The 26,080-nt window shown below is 43.1% G+C and overlaps 2 protein-coding genes and 1 long non-coding RNA gene across 17 annotated transcripts in view; 2 read left to right on the top strand and 1 right to left on the bottom strand.

Moving 5' to 3' along the window:
- The first annotated feature begins 208 nt into the window (after positions 1–208).
- LOC127616602 (transmembrane protein 200A-like) lies at positions 209–7,678 on the top strand. The gene is made up of 2 exons (XM_052088301.1): positions 209–489; positions 4,499–7,678. The coding sequence occupies exon 2, from the start codon at positions 4,532–4,534 to the stop codon at positions 5,897–5,899; it is 1,368 nt and encodes a 455-aa protein (XP_051944261.1). The 5' UTR covers positions 209–489; positions 4,499–4,531; the 3' UTR covers positions 5,900–7,678.
- Positions 7,679–9,372: 1,694 nt separating this feature from the next.
- Positions 9,373–24,837, bottom strand: LOC127616644 (uncharacterized). The gene is made up of 3 exons (XR_007967146.1): positions 24,691–24,837; positions 23,803–23,873; positions 9,373–11,230 (listed from the first exon to the last, which is right to left on the bottom strand). It is a non-coding gene; the product is annotated as an uncharacterized LOC127616644 (long non-coding RNA).
- epb41l3b (erythrocyte membrane protein band 4.1-like 3b) overlaps positions 18,488–26,080 on the top strand; it is a 28,047-nt gene continuing 20,454 nt past the window's right edge. For 14 of the 15 annotated variants that reach the window (XM_052088273.1, XM_052088265.1, XM_052088264.1 and 11 more), the window contains exons 1-2: positions 18,488–18,645; positions 24,828–25,009. In XM_052088273.1, the coding sequence (XP_051944233.1) occupies positions 24,839–25,009 (171 nt within the window). In that variant the 5' untranslated portion in view covers positions 18,488–18,645; positions 24,828–24,838. Of the gene's footprint in view, positions 18,646–18,720; positions 18,882–24,827; positions 25,010–26,080 lie in introns of those variants that run through there. The other variant, XM_052088261.1, reaches the window with a different exon arrangement.

Raw genomic sequence — 26,080 nt, 5'->3', positions numbered from 1 at the left:
GCTAAATAAATGCTATATCAGTTCTTAAATAAACAAATAAGATAAGATATCCTTTATTTGGGAAATGTACACTCTACAGGAGCAAGATTGTGGGTAGAAAGAAGAAAGGCAAAGTGTTTGCATTCACAAAATCAATGTTACAGTTTCTAACTGTGCATTTGCTGAGACAAAACAATGGATTTTTGCCATCATACGTAAAAGTCAAAGATGACAAATGGGCATCAGGGAGAGCAGCTCCTCTCATCTCCTCTCCTGCTCGGCCCGCCCCTGCTTCGCCTGACTTGCCTTGCCTTGCTTTGCTTCCTTTTGCCTTTGAGCTTGAGGCGCATCCATTGTGGCGAGCACGGATCTCTCTCTCCCTCGCTCCCTCTTCGATTCCCCTTTCTCTCTCTCTCTCTCTCTCTCTCTGCCTTGCAGCTCCACCGCCACCAAAGTGGCGCACATCGACGATGATGCCACCTTTTGAGGATGTCCCCAATTTCTAAGCAGGTAAAACCGATTTACATCCATCTCGAATTGCAACTCAAATGATTTTTATTTTTGGTTTTAAAAGAAACACCATGTTGGATCGGAGTGCCCGTGCCGCATTTATGGAAGACCTTGAATGCACCGCGGTTCCGAGCGATGCGGCCGAACTTTTTTTTGTTTTTTTCGCGGTTCTTTTCATCACGCATTTAATGTTTCACGCGCGTGCAGCTGATGTGTGCGCTTTTTTTAAATTTTATTTTTTAAAATCTATTTATTTATTTATTTTGCCGCGTCTTGTGCTCCCAAATTCGGTCGTGCTTGGAGCCTCGGTTCTGGACATTTTCAGCTCGACACACACACGCTCTCACAGATATACAGCACATTCGGAGGGGAAACAGACACAAACACATGTCAACGGAACATACGCGTGCAACATCGCGCTAAATTAAAGACCCCCTCCGACCCTCCTCCTCCTCTTCCTCCTCCTCTTCTTCATCGTCTTCCAACATATAGACCCGACCCGAACCAAGCAGCGTTGCAGACACGCAAAACGGTCCACACCCACTAAAGATGCCCCTTCATTTAACTCCCCCAAGTCAATTTAAAAAAAAACATGAATACATATTTCGGGAAGCTAGATAGTAGTTTGCCCATCTCCAGATTAATTATGATGGTGTAATCACCAGATAAGGTTGATATAGAGTAATTACGCCCCTACATGTGTGCACGAGACACTCCATTAGATTTGCCTGCACAAGCTGATGAGGTCAAATGTGAATAATTTGCCTTCACAAATTAGATTTTGATTGACAGATGTCACGGAGATGCTGCTCTAAGTGCGCTTATTGTCCATGGACGACGTGGTAAGCAGATGAGAATGGGCAAAATAGGAGAAGACACAATATGAAGGAGGCGATTGGTAAAAAGTTGAGCGATCTCTGTCGTTTTGTAAATTGTAGATGCCGTTTTCATTCGCACATTGACCACCCTCGTAACCCGAAACACTCTCAAATAATCTTTCCCCATAGAAATTAATGGAAGTGCAATTAATCTGTTCCAGTCTGCGCACAAAAAAACAAAAAATATGTTTTTATTTTAATTTGAATTGAAAATTGTGCTGTTCCTTCTGGTGCAGGCGTCCTCAGATCTCAGTCTTTAGAATGGGCACAGGAAATGCATGGCAGTGGCAATTATTATTGCCCTACAAACAACTGCATGCGTGTGCATGCGTGTGTCTCCAATTATTACAGTATGTTTATTAGGAAAAGCTGGCTGGTGACTGGTTAGCATGTCCGGTTCACAGTGCGCAGGTGCAGGGTTCGATTCCGCCTGCGGCCTTACCGTGTGGAGTTCTCATGTTCATGGCTCCTATCTCTCCTGTGGTTGAGAGGAAAGAAATTTCATCTGTGCTGTATGTTGCACATAGAGCACATTTGACAATAAAGTTGACTTGACTTGACTTGATGTTCTCCCCGTCCGTGCCTGCGTGAGTTTTCTCCGGGCACTACGGTTTCCTCCTACACCCAGTAAGCCTCAAATATATATGACAGCGCCGGTCAAAAGTGAGCAGTATTACCACTGTAAAAAAAAAAAGTATATATATATATATATATATATATATATATATATATATATATATATATATATATATATATATATATATATATATATATATATTTACATGGCATCAGGTTGTGCTTGTGTACCTAATAATGTGGCCTAACCTCGCGAATTCCAATACGACAGTGTTGCGACGTAACCATAACATATGAGCATTGTTCTGTGAGGGTATACAGTGTGTGTGTGTGTGTGTGTGAGAGATCTCAAGGCAACCTGGTGCTGAGATTGATTCGCTCAGAGAGCAGGAAGGTGGGTGGGTGGGAGGGCGTAAAGGGCGTAGGTGGGCTTAACACTCCCGCTGGCCTCCTGTCTGGACACATCACATCCACTCACGGCTGCCAAGGCCCGACTTGGATATTTAGATAAACATACAGATAGACGTGTAGCAGCAGCCAGACAGCCAAGCACTCCTTGTTCCCTCTTTTCGCCGTATAGATCCAGTGGTATCAGATTGGCTTTTTGATGACTAATATAGCTGAGGTGGTGCGTTTACCGCCGGGGAGGTTAAACCCAACTGGAGTGATTCGCCCACTAAAGCTAAAAATAAACAGTTGCAGTTCTATTTTTGCATGATATACGCTTTTAAAGCGCTTCCTGAGGCTGTACTTGTTGACTTTGTGTCAATGGTTGCCGGAAATCTCGAGCCTACTTTCTGTCCCTGTGCCAATGGCGTTGATCAAAACAAGAGTGGGTCAAGAAGCCGATACTGGCATTCCTGATATTGGACTATGATGACAAAGATGATAATGGGTAATGGGAGCACATGTGATGAGCACCTCTTCTTACGCGACATGTTGTGAAGTATCAGCATCAGTATCGGTATCGGGAACAGTTTACTGAATCGGTATAAGTAATTGTGGAATCTCCCATCCATATTCCCCAATCTATCATATGTACTCAATATTGCCACGATGGCAGTGTTTGGAGAACCGGGTATTTTTGTTTGTGGAACTTGATGTAAAACATTTAAAAAATGGTGGTCTACATGATTTTTTTTTTATTCACTGGTTGCTAGATAAGATAAGATAAGATGTCCTTTATTCGTCCCACAATGGGGAAATTTACAGGCTCCCCCCCCCCATTCTGTGTGAAAAGCACCGAGCAGAAGGTGACCCAGTAGTACTACCACCTACTGTCTGATATGCTTCTCTCAAGGATTGCAATGACAAATATGTTACTCCAAAAAAGAAGGGCTAACCTTCCTTTCAAAACACATTTCAAAATCAATGATCTCATCTCATTTTACTCACAAATGAAGTTACTCGGTGTAAAATCTGGGCCGGCTTCGTTGAACACATTCCGTTGTATAACTGGCAACAAATGGTTACCCAGGTTAATTGGACCTTCTGTCTTCTAGTGGAAAAGCTCTGAATCGTTTTGCCTGTCGGCAGTTGTCGCTCGCATTGAGATATTGACAAAGATATATACAGTTGGTCATAAATAAATAATTTTGGACCAATTAAATGAAACTGGATCATTTCCCGCCGCCAAGTTGATGATCTCTCATGGCAAACAGTACTGCTCTTTATTATTTAGGAATTTAAAATATCACTTGGCAGTGGAGCGAGTGAGTCACCATGGGGCAAAAGCACATTGGAAGTCACTCCAAAAAAAAACAGCTGTAAGAATCAAGATTGCTTCATATATAATCATTTTACAAATGGGGCTTCAGAGTCGTAACCGCTTTGTCAGTGACAAAATGTGCATAATTATGTGAATGCTGCCCAGAAGGTTGTGTAAATGCCAAGTTTTGGTCTGAGTGTGTTGTGCTCCTGGGAAGTTCAGTGATGACCAAAGCAAATCACATTTTATTCTCTACTTTTTATTATAATGGATAAATACATTCATTCATTCATTCATTCATCTTCCGAACCGCTTGATCCTCACTAGGGTCGCGGGGGGTGCTGGAGCCTATCCCAGCTAACTTCGGGCAGTAGGCGGGGGACACCCTGAATCGGTTGCCAGCCAATCGCAGGGCACACAGAAACGAACAACCATTCGCACTCACACTCACACCTAGGGACAATTTAGAGTGTTCAATCAGCCTGCCACGCATGTTTTTGGAATGTGGGAGGAAACCGGAGCACCCGGAGAAAACCCACGCAGGCCCGGGGAGAACATGCAAACTCCACACAGGGAGTCCAGAGCTGGAATCGAACCCGGTACCTCTGCACTTTGAAGCTGATGTGCTAACCACTGGGCTACTGGGCCGCCCATAGTAGAATATATATATATATAGTATAATAAACAATAGTTCCCTCTGAACATCTGCTGGCGGAACCTCATTTGCTAATCCATCCATCCGTTGTGATAAATCAGGATTACGCATATAATCTATAGTTTACAGCGAGCGTCTGCCATCTGCTCGATGTCGAACCTCATGTTCTGCCTTTTGTGCCGCCCCCTCCAGGTCGAGTGACAAGCCCGCTCCCCGAGCGCCACCATGATTGCCACCGGCGGCCTGCTGCGTATGAACCGGCGCCAGGATTCCCTGCGCTCCAAGAACCGCGCCGAGAACAAGAAGAAACGGAAATCAAAGAAGAAGAAGAAGAATGACGTGGTGGTAGTGAAAGGCAAACTGAACCTATGCTCACCTGCTGGCCTGGTAGCGGCCGTCGGGCTTTTTGTCCTCATGGTGGGCATTTCCATGGCTGTTCTAGGGTACTGGCCCAGCCAGAACCAGGAGAAATATCAAGAACGGCGCCGGACGGGGGTGCACCATGGCAGGATGAGTTACTCCCAAAGCCCCAACGCATCCTCCAATGTGGGCCGAGATTCTCTCAACCTGCTGAACCAGAGCAACTCCAACGGCAGCAACCTGGCTCCGTCCCATGCCCACTGCGGCTTTCTGTGCGGCTTCCTCGACAACTACCTGTACTCCGACAACCTCAAAGTCTTTGGACCACTGGTGATGGGCATCGGGATTTTCCTCTTCATCTGCGCCAATGCTGTCCTTCACGAGAACCGTGACAAGAAGACTAAAATCATCAACCTGAGGGATATTTACTCCACGGTTATAGACCTGCACAGCGTTCGCTCCAAGGAGTATTCACCTCTCAACGGTTTGGTAAACTACACCCAGTCCAAGAGCGCAGAGGGTTCATCGGGGAGCCACCTGCCGGGCCGCAGTTCCTGGCCCTCCTCTGCCGCATTGGGTAGTGACGAGGTGTTCCGGCGTCCGTCACGTAGTTGGTCCAAGGACGTACAGACCTTCACTGACACAGTGTACAGCATCTACAAGGACTACAGCAACGGCAGCGAAGAGGCCCCCCAGCCCCGCCAGTGGGACCCCACCTCCATCGTCACCTCCTCGGTCAACGCCTTCACCTTGCCGGTCATCAAGCTCAATAACTGCGAGGCGGAGGAAGACGTGGTCATCGAGGCGCAGGATAACCACGAGGAAGCGCAGGGTGACGAAGAAAAGACGATTCCTCTGCCCGAGGCCGTACCTGCCCCTGAGCCGCCCCAGTTGTTCCCACCGTCCCCGGTCGACAGGGCGCTGGGCTCACGCCTGTCCCTCAACTCACTCACGGACCCTCCGAGGTCAGCGCGTCGCTGCAGCCTGTCGGTGACCGTGTGCCACCAGAGTGAGCGGGTCAGGCGCTTCAGCTGTCCCCGCCTGGAGCGCTCCAACAGTAAGGGCTACTTCAAACTAAGCGATCTTGGGGGCGAGTCTTTCGAAGCACCCGATACTTCTTTCGAGAGGGACGGCGAGCAGGAAGTAGCAGTGACGGACACGGTGGCAACCGTGGACGAGGATGCTCAGGAAGGCAAGGGACAAGCGATACCCAGCACTTCTACAGAATCCTAAAAGGAATCCTGAGAAACTCTTGGAAGCCCCTTTCACACTGTTAACCATTGAAACGGCATTTCTTCAGCTCTGGTATATGGCCATATCCACATAGCCCCCGTAGGTTCACACCCTCAGATAATTAGATGCATGGTTAGCATCAGACAGATACAACTGCTTTCACCACAAAAGGGAGTGTGGCCAGTGGGTTTCGGGTATTGATCCTTATACACAACTGGTGTTATAGCTCAAATATTTTGTTGAAAGCTAGCAAATTCGAAGCAGCAGGTGTCCTTGAGGGTCACTATCCAGAATGTTTTCCCTTCTCCAATGTAGCTGAATCAAATGATCAGGATTGTTATCAGGCTCCTGCAGAGCTTGCTGATTAGTTGGTCAAGTGAATTAAGAGTTGTTAGAGAAGGGAGAAATATAAAACATGCAGGGCAGGTCGCCTCTTGAACCGGAGTTAGGCACCTGTGTTCAAAGCCCTTAAAAACTCTCATAAAGCCTCTTTCACACTGTCCAACTGTTGAGCCGACAAATTCACAAGTTGAAGTGAACCCACCAGCATCTGTAGCCTACACGCAGGACAGCAAGCCAGGAAAAAGCTGAGATCGGCATCGTAAATGGGGCTGTTCGCGCAAAGGAATGCTTCCTTCGATACTATGTCAGGAGTCAACAAATCTGTGGGACAACTGCAATCTGAGATGCATTGAACATAGAATAGCGAATTTAGAATAAAGCTGATTGAAGTGGGTAAGACAACACATAAATGGCTTTGTGGAACCTTTAGGTCTCTGAAACCAACTAATTTCCGGTTGACATCAACACCGGTGCATTTAGCATTAGTTCCCAACATACAGAATAGTAAGCAGAACAAAACAAAACAAAACAAAAATACCATAGATGGCCAGTGTTAAAAGAGATTTTAACCCAAGGGGATAGTCCTTTTCATATAGCTGCCATTCTGCCACTCATCTACTACATCAAATGCCATCAGAAGTGTGGGTTTACCTCACCTGATGATTATCCCAGTAACTTACACAAATAGCAGTGAGCTGGGAAAAAAGTTTATATGGGCAGTGTGTAACGGGCTTTGGACACAAAGTGGTGGTCCTTTCCACTAATCGTTGAGACTACGAAGCTGGCAAATTCGCAGATGACACAACTGTACTTGACGCGGAGGAGAGCGAGAAAATGCCTGCAGAGATGGCCAGTGTGAAAGGAGCTACAATCTGTCTTTGCTTCATATTTTCCGGAAGCGAGACCATGAAGATTGAAAGGGCAAGGCACCTCCTTTTCTGCACACACCACAACTCAACCGTTCAGATGTGAGTTTTCTATTTTTTCAATGTAGCAAGAGCAATACTAATGATTGTTGAATGGACTTTAAAACAAAATGCAGGATTGGATTTTACCTTTGATTTTGGTATTGCAGTTGAGGGTCGGGGGGGCGGACTGTAGCTTGTTACAAGCACAGACGTTACTGGAAGGCGACTGACTGAAGCACCTGTAGCATCAAACTTTAAAAGTCTACACTTGTCAAGATGAAACTCAGGTAGACGCTTGATTTAGGAGCCAGCGTGGAGCTCTGTGAGGGGGACGGCGTCTTCTCTGCACACTTCACTACATGGTGGACAAACTTTTGAACTACAACTGCAATCCCCACCAACCCTCCCCTTTTGGCCCCTCTTCTCCTAACACTAGCGTCCTATTGTGCACAAGCGAATGCGAAGTAGATTGTTTGCGCCAAATAGTTTCACTTGCATCATGGAAAAGCATTAAAAGATAACAAAATAAGTTTGAGAGACTTGATTTTTTTTGTAATAGATTTGCAATAGATTCAAGGAATGCAAAGGGAAGCCACCTGACGTGGCGAGTGTGTACTTGTTAGCCTCATTAGCATGATAGCAGAGTGTCCACTCCTGTTCTTCCACGAATGTGTCATTTAATTACATGAGCACACCCGGAGGTTTGCAGTTATCTCACTGCAAACATTCATACTCCAAATGAAATGTTATTTCTGGAAATATGGATCACCTTTGCAAAGCTAAGTTTTAACAATCCCATGTTGATGTAGGCCAAATTAACAGTTTAGAACAGAGATTCTTAGTGCAGTCGAGGTACGAACAGTAGTTGTCCGCCTGTTACCTCTAGTGGTATGTGAAAGAAGCACTGCCTAAGTACAGTACAGTTCAGTTGTTTTTAACTTCCAATTGAAGTGCATTTGCATTTAATCTGTAATAACTCGGGGCGGGGGTGGTTCAACATTTATGTGGGTACGTTTTTTTTAATGTGGGACACAGATTTTAATTCATCAACTATTTATGTCCAGGTTTTATGTTCAAGTGCAGTGTTAATCTTCAAACCGCATAACTTTAGTTAGTTACAATAGTATTAATACTTTTTAAGAATAGAATCTCTCTCATTTTTATGGACATTTTGGTGAATTACGCTAATGTGTTTTAACATTAGTCATGGTCGTGGTACTTGGAGAGTTAAAACATTTTGGGGATAGTACTAGAAAACAATACAATACAATACATGCTGATTCCTGTGAGGCGTAGTGATATGCTTCAAGTCTCAGTTCTGATGTACTGCATATCATCATTCATGGACTGACTGTGCCAATGAAATTACTTGCTAACTGTTGTTGAATGTGTCACACAACCATAGAACAGCAAATGGAATGAATGTGTCTGAGAATTTTTTTCCCTATTCCACGGCGTATGAATACTGTATCTCATTCGCAGCATGACTGCCCTCTAGTGGACAAAATCTGCAGCGGATTTTCTTTCTTTTTTTGCAGCGCTCCTTCAAGTCGTCTTTAAATAGTTGTACCGCTGTGACTGGGGGGTGGGAGTGCCTGTTTTGGAGCACCGCAGAGGGGCGTTTTGAGAATAGGAGGGGGCGTGGTTAAGGCCGGCTTGGTTCCTCCTGACTGTAAAGTGAATGCAGCTGACTTTACAGGTGCCTACTCCTTTCTTCTGCCAGAAGACCCCAACACAGCCCGGAGGGGTTTTTTTTTGGAAGAGTCAGGTATAAACTATATTTTTATTCGTCTGTTTAATTTATGCACATAAATCATAGTACATGTAGAGGTGCTGTACTAGCTGTTTTATACCATTCTGCTTTGGGGCATGAATACACAATCTGATTCTGATTGCATTTTTAATGTGTGCTTCTGTTGCTGTGCCTTCTCCTGCATAATGTGACCTACGATCCCCACTCTCGCCGGCCCACCCTTTCTGACCTCCTGGAATGTGAAATGGTGAGTCCTCATTTATTCACAGGAGCAAAATAGACTCGAACATATAGGCACTTGTCACGCCATGTCAACAGGTGGCCATATACAATTTTACGAGGCCATGCAGTGTTAAACATTCATAAAAAGTAACGGGTGAAAAACTTTTTCTGATGTTATGATATAAGAGAGTATCTATAGGGATAGATAGATAGATAGATAGATAGATAGATAGATAGATAGATAGATAGATAGATAGATAGATAGATAGATAGATAGATGACCGACTGGTTAGGACGTCTGCCTCGCAGCACAGAAGTCATGGGTTCGATTCCAGGCAGGTCCTGGCTTTCCTTTGTGGAGTTTGGATGTTCTCCCCATGCCTGTGTGGGTTTTCTCCGGGTACTCCAATTTCCTCCCACATTCCAAAAACATGCATAGTAGGTTAATGTAACACAGTAGTCCCTAGGTATAATTGTGAGAGTGAATGGTTATTTGTCTATATGTGTCCTGCGAGTGGCTGGCAACTAGTTCAGGGGATTTTTTTAAAATGAAATGTAAAATGTAAAATGTTGTCATATTGACCCATGAATATTTGTTGGAGAAACAAATATTAACATCACTTTCTAGTGTCTAATACGTTGTTTTTTTAAATACTTTGGTGACTGACAGTACTGAGTGGACGTTTTTTGTTTTTTCTCTCGCTCTCTCTCGGTCTCTGTCTCTCTCTCTCAGACACACACACACACACATTCTTGATCAGATGTTTCCTGTGGAAATGGGATGTTTGCTCAGCGTGTGTGTTTCCGCTGGCTACCATAGAAACTGTGAATGGATCAAAAGTAAGAAAGTTATTGACTGACTGCACTTTTTTTTTATTGCTGGGCGATGTGTCCATGGACACGTGGACCTTCTGCTAGTTTATGAGTGAAGTAACCGATGAAGGTGAATGTACAGGGCCAGAGAGATAAAAGAGGTGCAAATTCCGTGAGAGTTATTGTGGCACCCATCCCGGCTGTGCTCTGTCAAGCTCGTTTCTCTTTGAGTATTCGCCAGTGGACAATTTGAGTTTTGAGTTACGGTGTGCCGGTGGGGGAGACTTTTTCTTAGTTTGTCTGCCTATCATCACATAATTAGGGTTTCAATGAATGGTTTGGTGAGGGCGAAGGTTTCAAATTAGAGTGCCAAGCTCGAGTTAAGGTTTCAATTGGGTTAAGCTTTTCAATTTAGTGTTTCAATTCAGGGTTAAAGTTTCAAATGAAAACTTCCAGCCAGTGTTAGTTTGAAACCAAAATTAGGGTTTCAAAGTAGGGTTAGGGTTTCAGAGTAGGATTTCAAGCCATTACTTGGATTTCGCATCAGGGTTTCGTGTTATGATTTTAAACACGTTTAAGTGTTTCAAATCAGAGTTACAATTTCTAAAAACAGTCCCAAGCCATAAGTAGGCTTTCTAACAAAGGTTACCATTTCAAAGTAGGGTTTGGTTTTCTAGCAAGGCTTAGGGTTTCAAAAAGTTGACTTTTAAGCCAGGTTGGTATTTGAATCCAGGGTTAGGTTTTCACAATAGGGTTTGAAGTCAGGGTTTCAATCTCGTGGTCATTGTTAATACAATTTAAAACTGCTCTGCTATTTTTGTTTTCAAAAATTAATCGAGGGCCACTCCAGGTGTGGACACAGGCCGCCAGTTGTCCATCGCTGCTGTTGGGTTTCAAATCGGGGCACGGGTTTGAAACCCGTTTTTACACTCATACAAGTGTAAAAACAAATGTAGCACATTTCATGTTTAAACAAGAAATGAAGCACAGAGAAAATGAAGGCGACGGAAGCAAAGGTGGATTAAAGTATTTTTTTCCCCGTTCCCAAGGAGTCCACTGAGACACAGGGAGTTTTATAATTACGGGGACTGAAATCAGGGAATTCCCTGGTTCCCATTTTGGCCTGCAGTGCAGTATTTTGTCGCATTTTAACCACCGGGTGTCTACAGACTTTCACTTTGCTGCGATGTTGTCAGCATTGAAGGCGATCTGCCTGTCTCTCACCGCTCATCTCGGGAATGCCGATCAATACCGCTGTCACGTCAGGTCACGATCAATACGTCTGCCATTGTGCTGGAGGTGGAGGAGAAGGAAAATGAGGAGGTGTAGCGCAGCACACAAAATAAAGGTTATTGAATGGAACACCCGGAGAAAACCCATGCAGGCACAGGGAGAATATGCAAATTCTACACAGGAATGCCAGAGCCTGGAATCGAAACATGAACCTGTGAAGCAATCGTGCTAACCAGTCGTCTACAGTGCCACCTACCAAATTGACTATTTTTACTATTAATAATGATGTATCATTATTATAATTGTTATTCATACGTTAATGACATAAATTGGTCAAAATAGTCGTGAATAGCGCAGGCATACCTAATGAAGTGATCAACAGTTTGTCATCCTGATCACACCACTGGGCGGATTGGAAATGTGAATGGGAAGCAGTCCGAAGTCAAACTGGTGTGCGGGATGCCTTCAATGCCAGCGGGAGATAACGCTTATGACTCAATCCTGGCGAGTGGTGAGATAAGCCGTTTGCGAGAGGCGTTATCTCACCACTTGCGTAGGTCTGATCACTTGACGGTGATATAAAAAGTTTGGCCATTTACGGAACTTGACAATGCTAGTAATTTATTTATAGCGCGAATGATGATTAGCCTGGGATTGGGTAATTTTAATTTGACACGCGTTTATTTTTTGGAAGTATCAAACTTTTCTCTGATGTTTACCAAAAGTTTTTTAGCTCCTCATAGATGTCTGTGATGATTTAAAAAGTACATTTTAACAAAATATGAGAAGTATTCCAACAGAGACTCCAAACCAGTGGTGCCACACTGTATCTATGGTTTCCCTTGGAGGGCCGTTATGACTGTGAACCCATATAAATGTATGATCACCTGATGTTATCACTTATACAACTAATCGATGGATAAGAATTTTTGAAATCAGAAGCCAGTAAGTTGTGTGTTCAACGATGCTTCCGTTTATTTTAAAAAAGGATTCTGAACAAAAAAAAATTCCAGTATCTCATATGTCAGTGTTGTGAAGTCAAGTCAAGTACAACTTTATTGTCAAATGCTCTGCATGTGCAACATACAAACTGAAGACAATTTGCAAGAAACATGAAGTCAATGAACATGATTTGCCTTTCCAGGCCACATAAAATGATGTTGTGGGCCCGGATCTGGCCCCCGGGCCTTGAGTTTGACACACTACTCTCTTTGAATGTTAACAAAAAACTTTTTGATTCACTGAAGATTAAAAAATCTTTTGAAGTTTACCAACATGGGTTTTGTTGTTCTAAGACTTTGGATGTTGAGAAACTAACCAAGGTTCTCTAAATAGTTTTTGGAATTAAAAAAAAAATTAAAGATTCATAACTATCCCTGCTTAATCTTGAAGAATGCACAGTAGTGGGTGTGTCCGAATTAGTAAATTGCGTCCCCCCAAAGGCCGAACTTGTCGGCCACACGACGTAACTTCCGGTCCGCCTCGACCGCACACCGTGGTCCAGTTCACATAGCCTTCAAATCTGGCTTTGGTTTCCATGGAGATGAAGGCAGTTTCGGAGCACACATTCGCAGCCTGCGTCGCTCTGCACTTCTTCTACGCTGACTTGGCAATGACATTAGCACGGCAGTCCATTCAGAATCAGTAAAGTCCACCCCCCCCCTCCACCCCACGACCCATCTCGCCCGCTGACGCTAGCTGCTGATCGGAGGTTTGCGATGAATCACTAGTAAGTGACAGACTGCATTTCCGCTCCCGAAGAACACACTCGCAGATGAGTTTAAATTAGTAAGGCTTGTTCAAATTCGCCACTGTTTATGCGGTCCCCGGAGGCTACACCCCAGCGTGCGAAGGTTACTTCCGAGGACGCGGCCTAATTTGGACACAGCTGCTGTTTATGTTTAAAAAAAAAAAACAAACAAACACAAAAAACAATGCTTAGTTCATTGAAGAATTTCAATTTTCTCTGATGTAAAAAGTAAGCTAGCTCCATGCATACCTGTCAACTTTTCGGAGCGCCAACCCGTATAAACTACAAAAAAAAATCCTTATAAGGAGCAAAAAATCCTGATAATATACCAAAGCATTTTATAAGTCAAAATAACGGCAGAAAAAAATCCCACGAAATTTTCAATGATATTTATTGTAGATCTCCATAACACAATGTCTGGTTAATGTTTGTGTTAATGTTAATGTTAATTCTTCTTAGTGGCATTACTGTGTTCAGAGTTGTATTCCTGCGTTACTTTTTTCACCAACTCCAAATCAGAAAAAAAAAACGGAAATTTTCAGAATCCGTATGATTTGTGTGATAAGGCCATATACGTAAGATTCACCACAAAATCCGTATGACCTATGGCTAAACCGTATGAGTTGACAGGTATGTCCATGTTAGACTCAAAACTGTCTGGCTTTTTTTTAAGATTAGAATTGTCTTTGATTTCACGAAAAACTTCGAGCTTTATATTTTTTGAGTTTCAGTTAAGATTTTTATTGTCTTACATGTTAACGGAAAAGGACAATAAGTATGATTATTTGTAAGTGTTTTTGAATAGTCGCTGATGTAGTGATACACTTGGTGGCTTGACTCCTCCATAACCGTAACCTTGATTGAAAATCAAATGATTCCGAGGACTCATTCAGTTTTTCAGCACCGCCCTTTCCTTCAAAACTGCTTCCTTGACAATCCCACTCATGAGCGGGTCACTTTCCAAAGGTTGCAAAAACATTCTTTATAACCCTTTGTGATAAGACACGCTTTCCTTATGCTGACTGTGTGTTCACATTCCGTTCCCCCGAAGCGGCAGGGGGATGCCGCAGGACCTTTGGCCCAGTTTGTCGCATCCAAATCAGGTTTTAATGTTGCCATTTGTGTGCTCGCTGACCTGCCTTACTGAATGGAGCTGGACAGCAGGGGGCAGTAGTTTTGACTAATTGGGAAGTAGAATACAAACAAGCAGACTGGGAGCCAACTTGTTTGGAGTTCATCCAGTTCAAGCTCCAGACTCCAAGCTCAATGACACTCAGAGTCTCCTCCCCCCAAAAAAATGCTATTGTGTACAAAAAGGAGGAAGATGACCTTGGACATTATAAATAAATACTGTAGTTGTAGACAAGAGTGCGATCTGTTCTTTGCCACAACAGATTAATTTCTATCAGTCGTCGCTCACAAAGGGTTTTTGGAGAATTAACTTGACCAGTAGTTTGGCCCAAAATCGTCAACGAGATGGTTGTGGTCGGGTGTTCAGTGTGATCGGTATGAAGTTGGTATCAGGGTGAGATCTGTTTTTTGGCACATAGTTCTTGGCGTGGGGGGTGCGATTGATTATTAGATGTGAAGTTAATGCGGGGGTGTGGGATCGGGTGTTCAGTGTGACACAATGTTGTGGCCAGGCGGGTGTGATTTGATGTGCAGAGAACTCATCCACAGCAGTGCACAGTCGGTCCTTTGTTGTAAAATTTTTATTCGGAGGTGTTGCGAATGGTTGTGGCCGGGGTGTGATCGACTGTATGGCACAGAGTTGGTGATGTGGGGGTGCAGTTGTTTGTTGTCAAGTGGGTGAGATTGTTTGTTTGGGGTCCAAACTTGTCGTCGTCGGTTCTCAACACGGATGGGTTTTAATTGGGTGCTCACCATCGAGTCAGTGATGTGAAAGTGCGATCCGTTTTTAACATGGTGTGTGATCGGTGGTGCTTGACAGGGGGGTGCGGCCCATTATTTGGTCAAAAGTGGGTCATGTGGGATGTGCAATCAGGTTCGTTGCGAACAGGCATTGTGATCAGTTGTGATTAGGTGACAATAGGGTGCAATTGTGGGACAAATAAAGGATATCTTATCTTATCTTATCTTATCTTAATTGTATTGTTGGTGTTGTTGACATGGGTGAAATTGGGCACATTTTTGTCATGGGGGATGGATTTGGTGGTCTGGTGTGATGGTTTTGAAAGGAAACTGCGACCGGTTCATTCGTGAAATTGTTTAACCAGGTTGTGTCATCTGTTATTCAGTGTGATGTTGTCCACATGGATCGGTTGATCGGCACCAAGACTTTGCCGTAAAAATGACTGGTTCGGGGTTAAACTAGGTCAAGGTTGGCTGCTGAACAGCAACGCAGGAACAGGAACAGGGAAGCGTGTGTATGCAGAGTAAAACAAAAAAAATGACGACTTAAGCAGCCACATAAGCTAACAGAGTCCGAACGTCACATGTCCTGTGTCGTTGTGCTGAGCCAGCATGTGTGACGAGGCAGTGATCTCCTCACATACCCCCCCCCCCCACCATAGTCACGCCGCACATAAACGCAGCTGACACGTGTACTTTATTACAAGTGTTATCACTTGTATTTTCAAGAATTTCATCATTGCCTGTGGGTGAAGTTTGATGACACGCCTTTTTGATTGGAAGCGACCATTTTAATGACATTTTGGCCATTTCAAGGGGTCCTTCGAAGACAATGTTGTCCTCAAGATTGCCACGAAATTGAATATGACGGTAACGTTTGATGCCAGTTTCATTGAGCAACATTTTAGTTGAATTCTTGCCTTCAAACAGAGATGCGACAATGACATTTATTTTGTGATTGCTACTAAATCTGAATCACGTAGAGAAATATCCCATCATATTTATTAAGATTTTGGGTTATCGGCTTTACTCACAAGCGAAAATAACACGTTAAAGAGGCGTAGCACAGCACAGGCACAAGTGTTACTTGTAACGGCAACAAAGCATGATGGGTAAGTCTCCTCCGATTACTGGAGCTGTCATAGGGTTAGCAACAACCAGCTAAGTATTAAACCAGAAGTGACGTATATAGGTTTCAAAATAAAAACACATCTCCTCCGATTACTGTAGCTGTCATAAAGTTAGCATGAATCTGCCAAGTATTAAGCCAGAAGGACGTGAATAGGTTTCAAAATAAAAACACAAACAGGAAGTGCAGTGCTCACTCCCTTAATTGTATCGGCGGTTGTCTGCCTTGTTAACTGTAAAATGTGTTATGTATATCATTTATCCTCATATATCATTTTGCCCATTTTAACCAATTTTGTTCCCCTTCTTATTCAATTCAACACCGATCGTGATTGCAATTGTAAATTAGATTTCTGATCAAATACCATATAAATATCATTAGAGAGAATATTAAGATAGTTCAGATTGATACACTAATAAAGGTTAAAGTGGGCTGGTCTGAGTCCTGAAACTCCAAGACTGAAGTTGAGTCCCACTCAGCCCCTGCATTGTGTTCATATCTTTGTACAACTGTGCATTTCTAGTTCTTTCTCGCACTCTCCTTGCTTTATGATGCATGCTACAATTAGCTCGGCGGCTGCTTAGGAATCACCTATTTCGAGCACGTCTTTGTTGCTGTTCACTGAAGTTGTGCTCTAAAGTGGAGCGGTAATGTGTTCGACATAAGTATGTGCTGGCACGCAACATGTCAGCAATTAAATGAAATAAAAGTCAAACATTTGACCCAGTTTGGTCAGGTTCCCTCTGGGAGGCAGGAGGCAAAAAGGCACAAAAACACCCAGAGGGAGCAACCTCATTAAAAACATGCTCTGTGTGTATTTGTGTGACATCGTGCACATGTTCTGGCCAGCAGCAGACGATGATGGCGATGCGTTTGTGTACTCGACATAGGATTTTTGTCGCACCTCTTTGATTTTCTGAGTGTGTCTTTGAAGTTCATCAGTAGCACTTTGAGTGGTTTGCTTTATTTATGAAACTTACATGTAGATGAGCTTCCATGAGTTTCTAATGATGCAATATTGTCGTGTTTCATGCACGCGCTCATCACAAGAATCCGGTGACATTTAGAAAGCAAGACTGTATCAACGGCACTTCTGCTGGTTGCAGCTAAGTAGTGCGGTTAATTTTGCGTCAGCAGTGTCACACAATATGGTAATTAATTACACACTGAAAAAAAAAGTGTGTTCAAGTTACTGAATTTTAGTTCGTCAGGTGGGTGCACGAAATAAAATATCTGCATCCAGAAACTTTTTTTTTTTTTTAAGTGTGTGTCTGCATCCAGATTATTTGATTTTGTGAAACCCCCTGATGAAATAAAATTGAGTCAATTCAAACAAAACCTTTTTTTGGTGCACTTAAAAAAATTTGACTAAATGTTTAAAGCATAGATGCAAGTAAACCTTTCGAGATTATTTTGCCTTGATTCCGAATCGCCTCATTTTTTACTCTCATGCCTGGTTTTAATAATAATAATTAATAAAAACCTCCACACGGTGGACGGCTGGTTAGCATGTCCACCTCACAGTGCAGAGGTGCAGAGTTCAATTCTTTCTTTGTGGAGTTTGCATGTTCTCCCCATGCCTGTGTGGGTTTCCTCCGGCTATAATCGCATAACTAGTAGTGTACGTTACATTCTTTGTGGCCACACAAGTGTAAAAAGAAGTTAGGCGCTGTCAAACATAGGGGAGGGGAGGGGAAACAATCAATCACCCAGTCTAAATTTATGTTGAATGGTAAAGGCATAATGCATGGGCGTGATGGAGGCACTCTCGTCGAGAGCTGTGGTCAACCTCATTGCCTGACACCTCCAGGGACGCAGCAGTGATTGATGACTGCTTTTAGTTTGGCCGAGTTGTGTGCCTGTGGTTTACTTACATTTGCCAGCGTTGACTCCACAGGCCCAGAATGTCATACATATCTTAAAAGCTACTCTGAATGATCTACAAATGACGATATTTTGTATATAGACGTTATTTTTGCAAGTGAACTTCTGAAGGTTTTCTATCAACAAGCAAAACACTGACATGCTGACATGAAATCTGATATTTGTGATATTTGGACGCAGAGTAAAAATTTTGTGTGATATGTATTGTTGCACTGGAACTTCTGGTCAGCAGCACGGTGAACCGTATAGAGGTTTCACATGTCTGCCTCACATTTTTGCAGTCCCGGTTTGAATCTTGGCTCTGACCTTCTGTTTATTCAGTTTATTTTACCCGTCTTTATTTCATTATTCTCGATCAATCAATGTTGCATTTATCAAGTTAAAAAAATGAGGAAAAATTAACACAACAAATATGACAGGAATTCTTGCTGATTATATGTTACATTTTTGATTATGAAAATGACCACATTTATAGTGCATATTCCACTGTTGTGCCCACTCAACGCACCGTTTGACGAGAGGCCACTTGGTGACGTCACGCATTTCCTTTTGAACAGTGCTGGATCATTCCCAATAAAAATCAGCCTCGTCCATTAATTGCGCGTGCGTGCGTGCGTGCGCGCGCACAAGAGTGGGAAACAGCGCGCGTGAGCGTGCGCACGCAACGCCAGTGTGTGCGTACGTGCGCCTCGATTTCCCACAATTCTCCTCGGGGCGGCACGGACGCAACTGAGGGCGGAGGGAGAGCGAACGGCGGTAGATCGGCGGAGCTGTCAGGGTACACAAGCCTACGCACGGCGTATGCAACCCGCGTAACCAGCCCAGCGAGGAACGGTTCTGGTAATGAAAACAGTTTTGTCACATTTTTTGGTATGTTTCGTCACGGTAAATAGGGGGAGGGGTGCTCGTCGTCACGTCAGATGCGCCGCTTTCACGGTCGTGGACATACGTTGGTGACACACAGTGACGTTTCTGTCAGGAGAGCCGCGTTCAAATAAGTCATTTTGCTGTCTAAACGTTAGCACAAGAGGCTAAAGTTGATGTGTGGCTAAAGCTACAAGGCTGTACGTTAAAAGGTGAGCTAGCTTGTTTGATGTAGCCTCGAGGCGAAAGAAAAATAAGTGAAAGAAAACAACTGGCGACAGCAACTTTGATTCAAAATGACGTCTCCAGTGGTGGTTCGGCGTGGTAGTGTGTGTAAATGTGTGTGTGCGCGCGTGTGTGTGTGTGAGGGGGGGGTGTAATGTGCAAGGTTATCGGCTGCCAGGACGGCACACATTTTGTGGGGCTGTTTGTGATCTGCAGTGCGGGTAGGCGTGGTCAGGGTGACACTCACTCGGTATGGCTGCTTTTGCATCCTCGCATCCTCCCAGGAGCTGATCTCGAGTCAGTGGACAAATGCACACTGGCCTGTTGATGTTCAACATTGTAGGCTTTGTTTTCCATTCATCTGCTTAATGAGTATGTCTGTGGATTCTCATTTTGTGGCTAAACCAAAAGGAATGATGTGCTCAACTTTTAGGATAATTAAGTCTCATCGGATTGACTCCTTATACAGTGTTACCTCAATTTTAGATTTATTTTTTGTTTTTGATATGACTTGGGTATTGGGGGGGTTCGTCCAGAGTGGGAAGAGAAATTTTCAGCTTCAAGAACTAAATAGTGGTTGAGGATTAGACTTAATGTGCAATGGAAATGCCATAGACCGGCGAACTAAAGTATTAGTTAGGTTGCCGTAGTATTTGACAACAAGCAACTGGTACAGGCATACATGTAGGCAGACGATATAACAATTCTCACTAGCATGCATTCTTTATCCTCTGCGGAAAAAAACAATAGTTGTATGTCCAGTGTACATGAGAATGAGCACAATCATAATGGCCAGTGAAGCATTACATCATGATGCATAAACTGTTAAACTATTTATATTCTAATACAATAGTTCCTTGACTTACAAGTTTCATTTGTTCTGTGACCGGCTGATCTTTGGCCAGTGTACTCTTATAACAACTCATTTTCCAATCTTGAAAGGAATTTAAATGTCAGTCATTTGTACCAGCCTCCCAAGAAACACAAGAAACTGCTTTATTGGGAGGTACAGTAAACCCCTTTTCCACCAAACAATTGAGTTCTGCACTGTATGCATTTCTTTTTGCATTTCCAACATAAAGAGGGACCAAATGGCCTGGCCCACTTTATCACTGCAGGTGAGGACGTGGTGTGAGTGACGTGTTGTGATGTTGTTACTGCAGCGAGCTAGCGTTGTGTGAATGATCAAAGCTTGCCACTTTGTAGTTTCCATTTTAAAGTTGGGTTGTCTCAAAGATAGACCAAAGCAAGTTTGGCGAGGCAGCCGCAAGAGCCCCTTTGCCGACTTGCCGATATTTGTATGGTGGTATTTTGTTGCGCATGCAAAAAGGGAATGAGGGAGTTTTGGACGATCTTGTACTTTTCGTGTGTGAAATACGGTTTCGCTTGGATTGAGAGCCGACTTGAGTGTCCTGGCAGAAGACGCTGAAGACGAAAGCATGGCTTGTTTGGATAGCTGGAATTGTTAAGGCCGGTACGACGCATCGCTCTAAGCAGCAGGATTTTGAAAGCGTAGCCCCGCAATGTTTTACACATGTCCTCTTGGAAAGGAAGCCGAAATGCAATCCGTTGAACACTCCCCAAAGTTGTACATTTTTAAAAATGCCTTCGAGTCAACTTTTGAATTTGACTGCCAACATGCTTGCAAAAGACATCGTTGTTTTTGTGACACTTCTTAGAGTGGAATTGATTATGGACCGAGACTTACTGTACATGAAATAGTCACGGATCACCATAACCGAGGCAGACTGTTGTGGAGTTTTTTTATCCCTCTTAACCATCCCCAGATCTCAATCCTTGCTCTGCCACGTTTAGGTTAGACTGAGATTTTGTCCTGTACTGCCATCTGCTGTCGACTAAAATTGATGTCACAAGTGCCCACTGTCCACTTCAATGGGTATAGCTAACATATACTGCACTGTTGACATTTAAGTAAGGCACAGTACAGTGCGGTGTGGTACATGTTTTTTTTCTATAACTATCTGACCCATTCAAATGGCCGCGTATGTTTTCATTCCGTTTGGTGTTACGCGTTTCGCGTTACGTTCCTAAATCTGGAATCATCCGGTCCCGCTGTTAAATTCTGTCTCGTCTCATTATAATCTGAAGTTGACCAGCATCGCAATTAGAGATGGAGAATAGTTGACTATCTCAAATTCAATGTAAAAAGACATTAACTGGGTTTAAATAGAGATTGTGTGATAGTCTCATGACTACAGAGAAGAAAACAGGTCGTTTTGGACCAAACTAATCAAATCGTGCAGCCCTCCCTTCTGTTTGCAATTCAGGCCACTTAAAAGCACTTTAGGGATCTGGAAACTCTTAATCCGAACGTCCAGACCCAGCAACATGGTTTCCTGTTACAGTGGCTAGGATTGTGCGTGGCAGCTGTCAGGCCCCAGCGGCCATGTCGGGTAGGGGCCGGCTTGCCATTCAGCTGGAGTGATGTGTCAGAAAAACGCCGGCGATGCAAACCCCGCGCGCCTCGGGGTGCTTGGGAGTGAGGAGTGTGGGGGGCGGGGGCCCAGCTGTGTTGTACACGGGCTAATGGCACTCGGCGCAGATGGCTATGCCTCATCCTGTGCATATGTGAGGTGATCTCAAATGGAACTTTCAAAATGTCCATCCATTCACTAGCACTGACACGTTCAGTGGCACCGATGTAAAGTAGCCATACACTGTACATAAACCTACACTGTTGGGAGATACAGTGAAACTCATCTACAACGAAACCTACAAGGGTGAAAATACCCCCTAGTGTGACAACATCTTCATGCATTAAACCCATTCCCACTTTTCTGCTCCCCCTACAATGAAAAATCCCCCTGTTGAGTTATACGAAAGCTTTTTCTCTGCCCTTGCCTCGCAACGAGATTGACTATAACGAAAACAAGCCTTCCGCAAAAGTCTAATCCAACCTCAGCCTACAGTGACTCCTACTGCTTGGCTCCGAAATGGCAATAGCAAACACCACAGTGGTTTACACATGCGCAGTAGTACAAGATGTATTTGTTATTGTTGGTTTCAGACGCAGCACGAACGTTGCATTGCTAAAATGGCTACAAAAACGTACCTTTGCAGACCAAGGAGTGAAGAAAAGCTTTAATGCTCGAAAAGAGGATAAAAGCAATAAAAATGAAAGATGCAGAAAGCAAAGTAAAAGTCATTATACAAGAAATTGATGTAGGTGAAAGTGAATGCTGATCGTAAATTTCGCAAATTCTGCAATTTCAAATATCTGATATATTTGAATATTTCCATCGTTGGGATTATTTTGGACCCTGGTGAAAACTTCATGCTTTGTATATGTAGGGGAGACATGTGAGCGCTTTTATTGTGCTTTTGATTTTTGCCTACTTAACTTGACTCTTATTTGAATAGTTTGAAATGTAGTTTACTAAAGAAAAATCAATTCTGGTGTTGAAAAAAGATGCCAAAAATCACAAGTCATAAGAATGTAAAGAGGAAGTATGCTGTACGAGCTATCAAGTGATATGCGCGCAAATAAACAGCAAATGAAGCAAAGCTGGCATTTGTTGAACACTCCAATGGCTATCTGGACATGCTGAAATTCTAAATGCGATAAACGCTGAGCTTTGATTTCAACACACAAGCAATTTCTTAAAAGTGCCTTGTCAAAGCATAAGACTGCAGTGACTTTTGTTGTGATTGAATTGGATCGCCTTCCTCTCTTTATACCATCTTAAAATGGCTGGTCAAGGCATCTTTCTTTTACGCATAATGCCTGTAGTGGTCCACGCACAAGATGACTTGTGTGCTTTGTTGGGTTGTGTGACTGAACCTATTCTTCCTCCACATTTCTGTCATGCTGAGATCCACTTTTCTCTATCCTCATAGTTTGTGGAAGGCAAAGGTTCGCTGCCCTACCATTTGGATCATGTGACTTGATCACTTCCTGCTGCAGAAGCTTGTAAATGATATGTTATTAATCAACTCCTTGCAACCTTGCGGTGTGATACATCGTCTTGGTATTTGAAAGCAACCCAATCAGCATGTTTGGAAGGACCAAAGTTAAATCCACTCAGGGAAAGCAATTTCAGAATTGCTATAAATGCCCTGAGGCGGGATTTACAGCCGCTTTGAAATTCCTTACCGTTCATTTTAGGAGTTCATTTTGTCTTGGTAGCCCTTGACATTGATATACATGTGTAATGTGCTTTAGTTTGGGAGTTAAAGAGGCTGTTAAAGTGTGAGCTCATGTTGGGTTCTGTTTAGTCTCTTTATCGCATGAAAAAGAAATACTGACACCAGTGGGGTTAGTATCACTATCAATATGTCAATATAAAGTACTTTGTTAATCACGTGGTCACTTCTTTCAACAGAGATTTTTGTACCACCGTTTATGATTTTCACAATATTATTCTCTGATCTCAAGTTATTCTTTCATTATTCCTGTATACTTATTTCTAGTTCACATTTGAAGTCATTTATGTACTTTTGCACTAAATAATTCAAAGCTGAAGTCCAGAAATGGGAACCCGAGTAAACAGCCGATTCAGTACCAGCAATTGTGCAGTACGTAATATCGTTACAGTTTGGAGTTGTTAGATTGTTTCTGTTTTGAGCAAAGATATTTTTGCACGCTGATATCAAGTGGCGTCCTTGATTATTGTTGAATCACAGCGTTATTGTAATCATGTAATCTCTCTGTGCAGCCAGGCTCCTTACATTTTGGTCCAGGTTCTGAATGACATATGGACCCGTGCGGGAAGCCTGAAACGTGAAAGGTTTATGCCTATTGCATTCAAACATATGGCAGCGTTGTTAATGTAAAAAGCAGTCGTGGGGGCCACTTTTAGTTTTGCTTCTTTATTTAGCGCTATGTTTTGCAATCTCGTGATCCTTTTGAGTTTGATCTTTGGTGCAAAGCATTTTTCGGGGGAATACCTCACACGACAGTGCTGCCTTTGTTGATCCGGTGTCCCCGACATCCTCCCGAGCGTGGAATAAACAGAGCCCTATAAATAGAGCCGAAGGGAGTAAGAGAAGGGCGGCCGCAGAATGGTAATCGTCCACCACTAGCAACCCCCGCAACAGCAAGACACCCACAAATCTTACACACATGCCCTCTGATCTCTCGAGCACAGCCCGTGGGTTAGCTAATACCAGTAGGGCCCCAGAGCACCAAATACGATCTGTCACTCTTGTTTGGCAAAACGTGCCGTCATTTGTTTCCTCTCATTAGCTCAGATTAGGACCCGTGGGACATAACGCGTGCGGTTTTCTTTTTTGACCTACCCTTCAATCCCGAGATAGCTTTGTGAGATCTCACAAAATGTCCTCAACTTCACATACCACATTTTTAACATGGGTATAAAAGTATAAAATCAACTCAACTGCTGTCATGTAAGACAAAACTAAATGCACACATGGAACACGATTTCATCACAAGCGACAAGTTTATGGCAGGGCGCCCCGCCGACTGTTTGTGCAAGAAGCTCATGTAGTCGTTTCGTGTCAAACGGCACAAACAAATGGCACTCCGAAATCAGAAGTATCAAAATCGAAGTCCTTTTGTTCACAAAATGTTAGTCAATACCGGCTCTGGTTTCCTACCAAACCAACTGAAATGTGAACCAAAATGGGGATTATAAAAACCCGCCAAAATAAAACCACAGGTGAACTCAAATGTTGAACATCCATCACAATTTCTAAATGGAAGTGTTTTTGTTTACAAACTGTTAGTCAGTCCAGGTGACAAGAACCAAAACAGGAAGTAGAAACGAACAAACAACAAAGCAGTACTAAACATCTATCATGGGTTATTCATATCACCTGTTCATTCTCCAGCCCTATCTCGAAATCTTTGCTTGTATCTCGAATTTCTGTTCGGTTAACAGAGCTGAAACAAATGGAGTGCGCCGTACCCCTTAAGTAGTCAGCTGACTCATCCTCTTCTTCTTCCGCTCCAGCGTAATTTACCATGACAACCGAATCAGGCGCAGACTCTGAGGCCAAGCAGCAGCAGCAGCAAGAGGAGAGCACAGAGACTCCCAGCGAGAACCCGAAAGCCGCTGAACCCGCTACGCCTCAGAACCTGCCTGAGCAGCTTCCGGCCGCCGTGGGACACAGCACGCCGGCCAGGAAAGAACAGGTCATATGGCCGACTTCTATCATATCTTGCTCGTAAATCCCGGCGGTGCAGCCTGAGTCAATTGTGCCTTTGTGTGGGGAAAAGTCATCATTCTCTGCCTGGAGCAGAGGCAGAGGAACACATGACAAAGAGGGGAGGTGTTCGCTTTCCACTGGTAAATGATGACTTTGGGTACACACTTTAGTACTGCGATTCACGTATTAATAGAATTTTTACCTGCTAAGGAACAATCAAGAAGTTACCTGAGTGCATTTCGTGGTTGTTGGGATTCCCTACAAACCCAGCCACCTCTCAATTCTACCTAGCAACATTGTTAGAAGACTGGCGAACAAATCCAGAAGTATTTTTCCGCGCGGTGCAAATGCAAACTAACTGGAGTTACAACATTTCAAATTCAAATGTTTTCAAACTCAAACAGGAGTCTATAAAGTGAATAATATAAATGGACTACAATGTCATAGCATTATCTTTTTTTATTTTATTTAATTTTTTTACAAACATTTCACAAAGTTATGCTTGTTGTGTTTTACATATGTATTCCAATTTAAACTAAAAATGTAAGATTTACAAAACATTTCTAGTTAGTTCCTGTACAATTAATTCCCAAAGTGTTTTTGTATTTTATCATAATATGGGCATGAGCATGTCTATATTGTAAATATCACAACTTAAAAATGCATCAAAAATAATGTTTTTGTTTGTTGCTCTCACACATTTTTATTTAAAAAAGATAACATTTGTTTGCTCGCGTATTGACTTATATTTGTATATGTTACATTTTAAAAAACAACAACAATGCTTTGTGAATAATCATTACCAAAAAGGTACCAACATTTTCGAGAGCGTTTCTACAAAATTTCCACCCCTTTGTATACTTTCTTCCAATCATCTGACTATATTAATTCAATCATGAGCTCATGTTAAGAGCAGCTGCACAAATGTGTGAACATGTTGTACATCTGTGGCTTAACAGCGTTTGCTATGAGAATGCAGCTGTTCCCTTTTTGTGTCATATTTTGGCTGAAGATTGAGCAAAAATACAAGAATGATGACGGCATGACTTTGGTCAGT

Source organism: Hippocampus zosterae, chromosome 15 (assembly GCF_025434085.1).
Source record: "Hippocampus zosterae strain Florida chromosome 15, ASM2543408v3, whole genome shotgun sequence".
Classification (NCBI taxonomy): domain Eukaryota; kingdom Metazoa; phylum Chordata; class Actinopteri; order Syngnathiformes; family Syngnathidae; genus Hippocampus; species Hippocampus zosterae.
This window is presented reverse-complemented; position numbering and strand designations above follow the sequence as displayed.